Genomic DNA, 13394 nt, shown 5'->3' on the forward strand with positions numbered 1-13394 from the left:
GATTTGTTTACACCAGCTTTACCACAAACACAAGGGTAATACCTTGTGTTGTTGAGCTACTATGGCTGCGATGCACTAGGTGATAGCAATTTTTAGTTCATTATTATCTTTGGGACCACTGTCATATATATGATCTGTCACTAACCAAAATGATGTCATGTGGTGCATGACTGCACATTAAGGCCACCTCTATTGGTCTTGATGTGGCCTGTGTAAACTGAGGTGGCTAGTCCAAATATACCCTGCAGTTATTAGTGTGCTTCTATATCTCCTGTGGCTCAGTGAGATTTTTGTTTTGCTTTTTTTTTTTCTCAGCTGTAGAAGGACACAATACCTTTATTTTGTTTACTTATTTTTATGTGGTGCTGAGGATTGAACCTAGCTTCACATGTGCTAGGTAGGTGCTCTACCACTAAGCCACAACCTCAGCTCTTCAGTCAGTTCTTTACAGGGGGAAAAACAAAAGAAAAACAACTCAAATATAGCACAAGTCCCAGTAAAAACTAAGGTACTAAGTCATCACAAGATAAAACATAAAATACAGCCTATGCTCCCCTATTTACTGAACATGTTTCTACATTAGACAACTCTTTTTCTGGGGAGTGAGTACCAGGGATTGAACTCAGGGGCACTTGACCACTGAACCACATCCCCAATCCTATTTTGTATTTTATTTAGAGACAGGTTCTCTGAACGCCTCACTTTTGCTGAGGTTGGCTTTGAATTCACAATCCTGATCCTCTTGCCTCAGTCTCCCAAGCTGCTGGGGTTACAGGAATGTGCCACCACACCCAGCTTACATTAGATAATTCTTTTTTAAAAATATTAAATTTTTAGTTGTAGTTGGGCACAATCTCTTTATTTATTTATTTATTTTTATGGAGTGCTGAGGATCGAAACCAGAGCCTCACACATACCCTACCACTGAGCCACCACTCCAGCCCATATTAGACAATTCTTAACAGCTTTTTTCTTCAAAGGTTTTTACAAAGTAAAGTTTAACTTTCAGAATGGTTTACATAAAAGAAAACGGATGTGTAAATCAGCAGTTGAGACAGTTACAATGCAATTGTAGAACCCTTCCTCTTCTTTCACCTGTAAATTATTAATTCTGTGGTAGAATATACTAGGATAGCTTTCTGTCACTGACAAAATACCTAAGAAAATCAACTTAAAAAGAGGAAAGATTTATTTTGGCTCAGGATTTCAGAAGTTTCTGTGCACGATCACTTGGCCCTATGGCCCTTGGGCCTGTTGTGAGGCAGCAGCGCGGCAGGAGTGTGAGGCGGAGGAGGGGAAGGGACTGGGATTCCAATATCCCCTTCAAGGGCAAGTTCCCAATGACCTAACCTCGTTTTTTCTGGGCCCCACCTCCTGAAGGTTCTACTACCTTCCAACAGTGCCACAGGTTGGTGACAGGCATTGAGTATACATACAGATCTTGGGGGGACATTTATGATTGAAATTGAAACAAACAATGTAACTTTTCTGTATTTAATTAATTCCTTTATTATAAAATGTTATTTTAAAATATTATTTTATTTTTCTTTGCACCATTACATTTGTAGTAACTTTGCTGTGGAAAACAAAATTCAACCTTGTAGGAAAGAGAAAATCCCTCAAGAACACCTACTGGCATCTTTATTTACATATTAGAGCGGGTGAGCCAGTGAAAATCCTAGAAAAGAAAAGACATTCAGTCAGAAGAAATAATTCATCTCAAACTGTACTCTGTTTTGCTTATTCTATAATTTAAAAGTCCCACACAAGGGACTTTTATCAATGAGGTCTGTCTTTGATCTAGTGCTTTCCCAAAAAGGAGCTAACAATCCACTAGTGAACCTTGTTGCCTGGCCCTACAAACAACGTAACATGGCTTTCTGGGTCCTCTTCCTCGAACTGCAATCAGGGCATAACAAACTTGAGAATGAAAGAAGCAGAAATAACTTGAAAGGAGGAGAAGAGAGGATGGAGGCCCATGGAGGGCTGAGCTACAGGGTCTGAGAACAAGGACAAAAAGAACTATGCATGGAAACCTTTTCCAGGACTAACAGCATCCTACACTTGTGGCCTGGACACAGGACACTGCAGAGAAGTAGATATTGCCTATGTTAAAGCAGGAAGCAGCAGGCCTACACTGTGACTCAGTGGTAAACGGCTAAGGGACCATCACTGAAAAGTAATAACATGAAAACTATGGTGTGTGTGTTGTGTGTGTGTTGTGTGTGTGTGTGTGTGTGTGTGTGTGTGTTATCTTCCTTTCAGATATATATATATATATATATATATATATATATATATCTGAAAGGAAGATAATTCAGAAGTGATTAAATGCAAGATATATAAGGATAATCCTCACAGAATTATAAGACAAGGATAAGAACTTCCCCAGAAATACCTGAACAAAATTCACAGAGAAAATAATAGAATGGATCACTGGAAGCATTTCTTTAGAAGGATGAAATCACTAGCAGAAAGAAAGCAAGTCACCAGGCTCTTCCATGACTAACACAGATCAAGGCCATTTTTATGATAGTATTTGTCAGGGTCTTACAGTGGCTTTAGTTTCCCTAGTACTTTGATGCCCTGATGCCAGGAAAAGGGCATCCTGGTTTACAAAACTAACATCCCAGTCACTGGAAAGTATATACCCAGTTATAAATTAATAAAATGTCATGATTTAAGAACCTGTCCACTGGGTGTCTGGCTGAGAAAAATCACTTCAAAAAATAGAACTCAAGGGGAAAAAAAGGCAAGGGGGATGTACTTTAGTGGTAGAGCATGTGCTTGGCATGCATAAGGCCCTGGTTTCAATCTTCAGCACCAGAAAACAAAAGAAAAGGCAATCAATAAGCCCACAGGGGTACATTTTTCAAGGTGGCTGACCCAATCTCAAAACAGTCTGCCTTCTTGTTCCACAGAAATCCGTGCTAATGCTACCTGCCCATCCCCATCCTGACTCAACCTGTCTGTGCTCACTTTCCTCATTACCAGACTTCACCTTGAATATCCCGTCTCTTGGCTATAAGGTAAATTCCAGTCTCTGATGTCTGTTTTTACACAAACAATTCTACATATCTTAAGTTTTTAAATTAGTTCCCTATATTTCATTAATCGTCCAGATATCTCTTTGTGTTCTGCCTTGTTCAACAAAGGAAGAGATTCTACAGTGGATGCTAGTCTAAGAACCAAGACAGAAAGCACTCAAAAAAAATCTGTTCTGAAAAGAGTGGCTGACATACCAGGTGGAAACATGGAGGACACGTGTATAAGAGCAGGTGAGTGACAGGACCAGAGGGCAAAATTAAACGTGAAAAACCAAGAGCAAAAGCAACTTAATCATGTAGCACTGGCATTATATTACTGCTATAATCTACAGTGTAGTTTTGCTTTAGAGGTCAAAGTAACTAATATTGGATGTTACTGCACTAATTATCCTATTACAATTTCATCTCCCACTGTGCGTACTCCATTCTCCTTTCCAGCTGCTCTGGCCTTCTTGCAGTTGCTCAGACATGGCCTGCTCCCTCTTGCCACACAGCCTTTGCACATCTTTTTCCATTCCTCTTTGACAGATTCTCCCTATTCATCCTTCATATCTCAGTTTAAGTATCACTTCCTCCCAGAAGCCTTCCTTATAACTCCAATATAAATCAGATTCCTTTGTTGTGTGTTTGCTTAGAACTGGCTCCCTTTCCTCTTGAGTTACCTTGGTGGATCATGCAACCTTCAGCTGTGAGGTTATTGGACTGTCCTCTCCCCTGCAAAACAGTTTAAGCTACATGGAGATGAAGACTGAGCCTGGTTTTGCTCACCACGCTATTCCTAACACAGTACACCTAAAGATATCTCAGCAAATATTCACTGAACATTTGATAAAATTGCCAAACTCAGACATGTTTATAAAGAACTCTGGGTAATAGTGTTCCTTTCTGGAGGGAGATGAGGAAGGAGCAGATGCATTTCCTGCTTTCTGCTTAGCAAATGCTTTTACCTGGGCCTTCCTTGTGCCTTGTGGCTCAATCATAATGTTGATAAGAGAGGGTTTAGTAGTATCTTCCAGGGTCTGCCTCAGGGATTTTTGGAGTTCTTCCGGTGTTTGTACAAAATATCCTTTACCTCCAAATGCAGCCATGACCTGTTCATAATGTGAGTCTGGCAGGAGACACATCGGAGGGGCCCTGAAAAAGACGTTATGGGTCAATGAAATTTAAACCTTAAAGCTTCTAGGAAAAAAAAAAAATTCTCTGAAATAATCAGTGAAAAAACTGAAGCTGAGCTGAAAGGCATACTTTTATATCTAACCCTTTGATCTTGACACTTAAGCTGTCAGAACATGAAATTTTCCCTATTTTTTTTATTGTCTATAGAAATATCTAAGAAAACTTCCTGTGATGATGGAAATGTTTTACAGACAGTATGGCAGCCACCAGCTACTTGGTGCTGTAAGCATTTGAAATATGAGTAAATTGAAGAACTGAATTTTTAGTTCCATTTAATTTTAACAATATATAAGTAGCAACATGTGGCTAGTGGCTACTATGCCAGATAGCCGAGACTACACTTTCAACTATTAGAATCCAAAAGGGAAAGGAATGGTCACAGCACAACAACAAAGCAGCACATGAAGTCTGGGAGGCATTAACAAACATCCTGGCTGGCTCACAAATTCACATCTTGCACCCACCCCATAGCCAGCTGTAACAGTCTTAGTTTGGCTCTGCCATCGGATGACCAAGATTTATCCAAATGGTAAAAGGAAGGAAGACCTCTGGATCATAAACAATCTGTAAACATCCATGTCCCTCCCTGGTGTAGTAGGAACATTAAGACTGGGGACCTTGCAATAAGCCCCGTCATTAGCAAAGCTTAGACATACACTCATGAGTCTTCATCAGCTACAAACTATTTATAAAGCACTAATCAGAGAGAGTTGTGCAAAGAGGAACAATGAAGGCAGGGTTTCTATCCTTTAAAGGGGCTGACAATAGAAACAAACAATATTCACATGACATAAGCACATTCCAATACAGCAAACTCTTAAAGAGAGAATGAGAGAGAGATGAGAGAAAGCAAATACACACTGTTCTGGGTTACTTACACTGTAGTAGCATCTTGACATTTTAACATTTCTTTCCAAGAATCTTTATCAACACCGTGGTAAATTCCATTATTGTTCACCACCAAGAGTATGATTGGCAAATTGTACCTCAAAATGAGAACAAAATAAGAAGGAACTCATTCTTCAATTTTTCTTTTGGTGTAAATGTTAACTTAAAAATCAGTTTTCTATAGGCATTTTGTAATAATAGAGGAAAACTAAAAACCAAGCATTTATTATCCTAATAAAGAATATTACACCATCAACAGAAACATCATAGAGTGGCAGAAAAAAAATAAAACCTTCCTACTTTATTTTTGGTACCAGACATTGAACTCAGGGGCACTTGACCACTGAGCCACATCCCCAGCCCTGTTTTGTATTTTATTTAGAGACAGGGTCTCACGAGTTGCTTAGCGCCTCACTAAGTAGCTGAGGCTGGCTTTGAACTCTTGCCTCAGCCTCTCAAGTTACTGGGATTATAGGCATGTGCCACCACATGGGCAACACCTTTCTACTTAATATCCTCTGAAGCATGTCTTCTGAAGAAGTTGCTAGGAATACTGTTTAGAAAATGCCTTTCTATTCACTGAGCTCCTCACAGACAACCAGTCCTTCCTAGATGCTGTGAGAGGCACACAGCAACTGGCAGAGTCACTTTGTGCTCACACTTCTACCTGTAATCAGAGATGCTTCAGCTGCTGTAATCAGTAGAGTGTCTAGCAATGTCTTCAACGAAGAAAAGAGACCAATAAAAAAAGCAAAACAAACAACTGATTAAACTTCATTAGTTACAGAAAAAGAATAGGGGTTTTATTTCCAACAGATTAATTTCTTAGGATAGGCAGTGAAGCCAAAACTGAACCACACATTGCTATACTATAGGATTGTGGCAACTATTTGCTCTCCAGGTTAAAAGGGAATCGTTACTCTCCAGAAAGCTGACTCCTCATAAATCAATTTTTTGGTGTCACTTAGTTGCCAATACTGACACTCTAACAGGCAGTATCTTCCCCCAATCTTGAAAGTTTTAATATACCAAAGCTTCAAAAGCCCCAAAAAGCCAGGCATAGTGGCACCACCTGTAACCCCAGCAGCTTGGGAGGCTGAGGCAGGAGGATCTCAAGTTCAAAGCCAGCCTCAGCAAAAGTGAGGTGTTAAGCAACTCAGTGAGACCCTGTCTCTAAATAAAATACAAATACAGCTGGGGATGAGGCTCAGTGGTCTAGTCCCCAGTACCCACAAAAAGAAAAGCAAAAGCCCCAAAACATGTTCACAAAAGTCCTAATAAGAGTCCTAAGAACCGAATGGCTTTACTACAGTTTAAATATAGCTGGGGATAGGGGGTCCCCTTAATCCTTCAGTAGGAGCCACAACTCATGAGTTTCTCCATGATTCCTCATGACTGAAAATATAACCTGAATGACTCATATCCACTAGGCATCACTTCAAAATTTACCCTGATTATTTCATTTCTTCCTCACAATCACTCTCTAAGGCAGGAACTATTGCTATTCCTACTCCTATTTTAGAGAGGAAGAGAGAGGCTTGGTTAAATGACACAAATAAAATCACTTGGCCTGACAGAGTAGAACCAGTACTGAAATCCAGGCCACCTCACCCAGAGGTTATGCTCTTAACCACCAGGCTCTATCTTAGTGCAGAAAACAAGCTTCTCTCAGGCCCATTTTTCTTTTTCAGTGACCTCAAAACTACACCTCACCACTCTGCAGGTTATTTACACTGTGTTACCTACCAGTGCTATGCTCAGGGCACCTGGCAATATGGGGAACACTTGGAAACTGTCAAGCAAGGGGGTCTTATGTGTAAATTTTCACATTTAGGAGAAGAAAATGCTCTGCTGCAGGACTGTGTCTTACCTGCAGATGGTTTCCACCTCCATGCCAGAAAACCCAAAGGCACTGTCTCCCTCCACACAGATGACCCTTTTCCCAGGGTTTCTATCTTTAGCCACTAGAGCAGCTGCAATAGCAAATCCCAAACCAACTCCCATTGTTCCAAAAGTACCAGCATCAAGCCTGTTGGGGAACAAAGCCAAAATAAAATCTCTGGGGCATGTCATAGAAGGTGGCATTGGCACAAACCTTCTAGTTATATTTACATGGCTCATTGGAAAATAAGAAAATATAAAAATATTCTCTTTAATATAAAAGTTTTTGACTAGAAGGAACTGATTTGTCAAGAATAAGGAACATGAGAAGAAAAAGCCACACGATTGCTCAGAGGACTTTAAAGATATCCTTAGAACAATAAGCATGTAAATTGTCACATGATAATCATAAATCAAGCATAAAATCTCTATGTAAAAACTCAACCAAGAATTCACTTATATGTCCTTATACTATAAACACATACAGTTCTAAAACTTTTTTCTATAGCATTTAACTTCTTAAAAATTTTATTTTCATAGATTAGTTTCATTTAGAGATTTTCACAATAGAAAAGTTACACTATTTTACACTTTTATATTTGTAGACAGATTATTTTAGAATAAGTAACAAAAATATATTTGACAATTAAGTCCCAGTTTATAATTGAATTATTAAAATAACTGTAATTAGAAGATTTGTCTCAACTTGGACTTTTCTGTTATTTCCTCCTATTGCCAGTCAAATGGCAATGACAGAGCAAAGGAGGTGAACAATCAATTCCTTTTTATTTTTTTTTTAGTTGTAGATGGACACAATACCTTTATTTTGTTTATTTTTATGTGGTGCTGAGGATGGAACCCACTGCCCCACATTTCACTCTACCATTGAGCTACAACCTCAGACCCACAATCAATTCTTAAGGTATTAAGTTAAAAAGGTCAGAGCATCCACTGCATAGTTGGAATTAACAAAACCCAGCAAAGATTAAAGCTGAGAGTGTCAAAAGACCTGCCTTGGCAGTTTTCTGCCATGTAAGTCCATGACATTGTCAGAAAGAATTTGTCCAAGGCCTAGTTGACATGGAGAGTGGAGGCTTTAGCCAGGGAGATCATCAGAGAGCAAGGACTAAAATCAGCAGTTGGATGCAGGCTCAGAAGCAAAACACTGACAACACTCTCACCAGTCCAGTAGTGAACAGACTTGGAACCCACTCTGGGGTAGGCTGGTCCTGGAGAAAATGAGGCTTGTGGGCATTGGTGACCAGTGGGGTTCCAAAGCAACCAGTGATCAGCCTCCTTGGGCACCAGAGGACACTCCACTTCCAGAGAACCACCACCTCATCCCTTAGTTGTGTTTGTAAAGAAGTAGAATTTTGTGAAGAGTTAAAGCCTCCTCTGTACTTCTCCCAGGTGCTATTGTATCCCTACCTCTCCACAGGTAATAACTAATTTAAATTTGGTGTTTATTAATCTCATGCATTTGGTATTATTTTAAAATTATATAGATGGCATTAGACTGTACCTTATTTCAGTTAACATTACATTTCTGATATGTGTTCATGCTGACTCAAGTACCTTTAGTATATTCATTTAAATTGTTGAAAAGTATGCTGGGGATATAGCTCAGTTGGTAGAGTGCTTGACTCATGCACAAGGCCCTGGGTTCAATCCCCAGCACCACAAAAAGAAAAAAAGGAGTATCAAATCAAGAGATGCTAACTTATTTTTCCATTCATCAACATTCAGATGACTTCCTATTTTTATCATGATTAACACATATTAGTTGTGCAAATTAATGGAATCCACAGTGACATTTCTATCCACACATATATCGTGTCCATCCATCCCTCTTTGGCCTCCTTTCTCTTCCCTGCCCTCAGTCTTTCTCCTTTTCTCTAACAGTCCCTCTTCTTCTTTCAGGTCATCTCTCTCTTGTTTTTTATGTTTTTACATTTGAGAGAAAACATGAGATAATTGTCCATGTATGGTTTATTTCATGTAACAGGTTCTTCCAGTTACATCCATTTTCCTACAAATGACAGGATTTCATTCTTCATGACTAAATGATATTCTCTAGTGTATAGTTATCATATTTTCTTTACCCATTCATCTGATGTTGGGCACCTACAATGATTCTATAACTTGGCTATCGTTTATAGTGCCATGATAAAGAAAGGTTGCACATGCTGCACATATTGCTTTTGCATGCTGACTTCATTTCTTCAGGTATGCACACAGGAGTGGGATCATATGGTAAGCTCTATTTTTTATTTTTGAGGTACCTCCATACTGTTTTTTGTGGTGGCTGTACTAGTTTCCAATCTCATCAACAGTGTATAAGGGTTTATTTTTCTCCACATCCTCACCAGGATTTTTTTTTTTTTTTGAGCCATTCTGACGTGGCTAAAGTTGAATCTCAAAGTGACTTTCATTTGTATTCCCTGATGGTTAAAGATATTGAGCATTTCTTCATGTAGCTATTTGGTCATTTGTACTTTTAAGAAGTATCTGTTGAGATTACTTGTCTATTTTTTGAGTAGATTACTTGTTCTTTTGATGTTAAGTCTTTTTGGTTCTGTTTAGTTCCGTTTCTTTAATTCTGTAGGCTCTCTCTTTACTGTTGATTGTTTCCTTTGCTGTGCAGAGCTTTTTAACTGAATGTAATTTCATTTGTCAATTCTTGCTTTTGTTTTTGAAGTCCTATTCATGAAATTGTTAATTGTGCCAGTATCCCCATCTTTCCTCCAGTAGTTTCAAAGTTTCAGGTCTTGCATTAAGATCTTTGATCCATTTTGAGTTGAAATTTATGCAAGGGAAAAGCCAGGGAACACATTTCAATCTTTTGCATGTGACTATCCAGTTTTCCCAGCAAGCATCATTTGCTGAAGAGGCTGTACCTTCTACAATGTACACTTTTGGCATCTTTGTTGAGAATCAGTTGACTGTAGATATATGGGTTTAATTTTGGGGTTCTCTTTTTCTTTCTTTTTTTTTTTTTTTTGGTACCAGAGATTGAACCCAGGGGTGCTTAACCACTGAGCCACATCTTCAGAACCTCCCACACACACACTTTTTTTTTTTTTTTTTTGGAGACAGGTTATCACTAGGTTGTTTACAGTCTCACTAAATTGCTGAGTTTGGTTTGAGGCTATGATCCTGCCTCAGCCTCCAGAACCACTGGGATCACAGCTATGTACCATGGCACCTGACTTGAGTTCTCTATTTTCCACTGGTCTTTGTGTCTGATCTTTACTGTTTCTTTCCTCTGCTGATATGAATTTTTTTTTCTTATTTGGAAAAAATAAGGTGTTGAGACCATAATGTAATTTGAGATCTTTCTTCTTTTTTAACATAGGTACTCATTGCTACAAACTTTTCTCTTAGAATCGTTTTTGCTGCACCCCACAAGTTTCAGTGTTCTTTCCATTTTTGTTTGATTCAAAGAAATTTTAAAATGTCCCCTCTTACTTCTTTAATTATCTACTAGTTGATCAAAAAGTGTATTGTTCGATCTCCATGTGGTTTTTATAATTTCCTGTCTCTCTTGTTGTTGATTTCTTCCCCGCTGCTACTTGAAGTTGAAGCCAGGGGCACTTTACCCCTGACAGTACCCAGTCCTTTATTTTTTTGAGACTGGGTCTCACTAAACTGCTAAGGCTGTCCTTGAATTTATAATCATCCTGCCTCAGCCTCCTGAGTCGCTGAATTATAGGCATATACTGGCTTTTGGTTAACTTCGTTTCATTCCATTATGATGGAAGAAGAAAATGCAAAATATTGCTTCATTCTTTTGAATTTGTTAAGATTTGCTTTGTGTCTTAATATCTGAACTATTTTAGAAAAAGTTCCATGTGCATTCTACAGCTGTTGGATGGAATATTCTATAAATGCCTGTTAAGTCCATTTGTTCTCTAGTGTAATTTAACTGGTATTTGCTGACTTTTTTGTTTGGACCATCTACCTATTGATGAGAATGAGTACTGAAGTCACCCACTATTATTGTTTTGGGGCCTACCTCTCCCTTTATGTCTAGTAGAGTTGGTTTCATAAAGCTGAATGCTCTGATGTTCAGTGTATATAAATTTATAATTATTATATCTTCTTAATGAACAGTTCATCATATATAGTTCCCTTCATCTATATATAGTGACCTTCTCTGTCTCTTCTGATGTTGTCTTAAAGAATATTTTGTTGGCTATAAGTTTAGCCACTCCTACGTTCTTTCAGATTCTATTTGTTTGAAATATCATTTTCCATCCATTTAATCTGTGTATGTCTTTGCAGGTGAGGTGAGTTTCTTGTAGACTTCACACTGCTGGGTCTTCTTTAAAAAGTTCATTCTGGGGGCTAGGGTTGTAGCTCAGTGGTAGAGTGCTTGCCTTGCAAACGTGAGGCCCTGGGTTTGATCCTCAGCCCCACATAAAAATAAACAAGTAAAAATAAAGATATTGTGTCCATCTACAACTAAAAAAATTTTTTAAAAAAAGTTCATTCTGTCAGTTTGTCTTTTAATTGAAGAATTCAGACTATTTACATTTAAGAGTTACTAATGAGGGGCTGGGGTTGTGGCTCAGCAGCAAAGCACTTGCCCAGCATGTGTAAGGTAATGGGTTCAATCCTCAGCACTACATATAAATAAATAAAGGTATTGTGTTCAACCTCAATTAAACAAAAGAGTTATTATTAAAAGGTATGTACTTGTTCATGTCATTTTGTTGGGTCTTCTGGTGGTTTTGAATTTTTGTTTATTTCTCCTCTCTTATTTATCTTTGAAGTTTGATGGTTTACTCTACTGATAATGTTTGATTCTTTCCTAAGTCTCATAGGCATAGCTACCCTTTTAGTGGGATGTATTCTTTCTCATACTCTCATGATGGTGTTTATCTTTCTTCCTCTTCTGGGCATAGGAAACAAATTTAAAAAGTCCTTGAATCAAACAAAAATGAAAGCAGAACATATCATACCAAAAGCTCTCCTTTAAGCATCATGCTGGTCTAGGGTCATGAATTCCTTTAGTTTATGCTTATCTTGGAAAATCTTTATTTTTCCTTTGATTCTGAAAGATACAGCCTAATTGGGTATAGTAATGTTGATTGGCAGTTAATTTCTTTCAGGACTTGAAATATGTCATTCTGTACCCTCCTGGCCTTCAGAGTTTCTGATGAGAAATCTGCTTTTAGACTCATGGTCTACCTTTAAAGGTGACTTGGAACATCTCACAGATTTTAATATTCCTTCTCTTGCCAGTATTTTTGGCAGTTTAACTACAATAAATTGTGGAAACGTTCTTTTCTGGTTATCTCTATTTGGGTTCTAAATGCCTCTTGTACCTGAATGTTCATTTCTTTCCCAGCACTTGGGAAATTTTTATTATTGGAGCAAACAGGTTTTTCATGCCCTTGACCTTCAGATATACTTTTGAGCCAGATGTTTGATTTTTTTAATGGTGTCTCAGAGATCTTGTAAGTTTCCTTTATTCTTTTTAAAATTTCTATTTAAATATAATATACTGAAAGACTTGTCTTCAAGCTCCAATATTCTTTTTTCTATTTGATCTAATCTGTTTTTGAGGCTTTAATTGAGTTTTTTTATCTGACTTACTGAGCTTTTCATTTCTAAAATATTTGTTCGATTCTTTTTTCAGAATCTCTACCTCTTTACTGAATTTCCAGTTCCTATTCTGCATTGTTTTCTTTAGTTCATTCAACTCTTTATCTATTCTCCTAGACTTCCAATGAGCTTTCAGAAAATCATTCTTTAGAATTCTTTATCCAGAATTTCATCTACATCAACATTGTCAGAATCTGTTCCTAGAGTTAAGAATGTTACAAGATGTCATATTACCTTATTTTTCATATGTCTTGTGTTTCTATGTTAAGATTTACACATCTATTGGGATGGATTCTGTTTCATTTATATGCTGGTTTTCTTAGTAAGCAGGTTTCTTTTAATGCTGTGTTCTTAGGTACTGGTTTGTAGTGTAAAGTTGAGTTTATTTTCAATTGGATTCCATGGTGTAATCTCCCTGTGGTTTATTGGCTGTGATTAGTAGGTATAGACACAGTGCACACCATATCAGACTCTGAGGAACTCTGAATAACCCACTGCTTCTGTAGGTCTTTCAAGAGTATAAGTCCTCTGGGAACTCAGTCAGGTGTGGTATAGAGAGCAGAATATGTGGGGTGTGCCCTCTGTGGTTACTCCAACCATGGGAGTAGAAGCCCCCTTCAGGTGATGGAGGCTCCCACAGGCTCTGTTGATATTGGATCTGTTACTTAAAAAGAGACTCTGATACTTGTTGTTCCAATCACAGTGAATGGCATGAAGTTCTTGCTTTCTGTTCATTCATTGGCTCAGTTCCTGGTGCTTCATAGGGAGAGGCATGGGCCAAGATCAAAGTCC

The 13394-nt window shown here is 38.1% G+C and overlaps 1 protein-coding gene across 2 annotated transcripts in view; it reads right to left on the reverse strand.

Annotated features, from left to right (window-relative positions):
* Positions 1 to 1484: 1484 nt before the first annotated feature.
* Positions 1485 to 13394, reverse strand: part of Hacl1 (2-hydroxyacyl-CoA lyase 1) — a 38373-nt gene continuing 26463 nt past the window's right edge. For both annotated transcript variants that reach the window (XM_078038515.1, XM_078038514.1), the window contains 4 exons: positions 6982 to 7140; positions 5102 to 5209; positions 3995 to 4181; positions 1485 to 1678 (listed from right to left, as the gene is read on the reverse strand). In XM_078038515.1, coding sequence (XP_077894641.1) covers positions 1646 to 1678; positions 3995 to 4181; positions 5102 to 5209; positions 6982 to 7140 — 487 coding nt within the window. In that variant the 3' untranslated portion in view covers positions 1485 to 1645. The remainder of the gene's footprint in view (positions 1679 to 3994; positions 4182 to 5101; positions 5210 to 6981; positions 7141 to 13394) is intronic.

Source organism: Ictidomys tridecemlineatus, chromosome 2 (genome assembly GCF_052094955.1).
Source record: "Ictidomys tridecemlineatus isolate mIctTri1 chromosome 2, mIctTri1.hap1, whole genome shotgun sequence".
In the NCBI taxonomy this organism is placed as follows: domain Eukaryota; kingdom Metazoa; phylum Chordata; class Mammalia; order Rodentia; family Sciuridae; genus Ictidomys; species Ictidomys tridecemlineatus.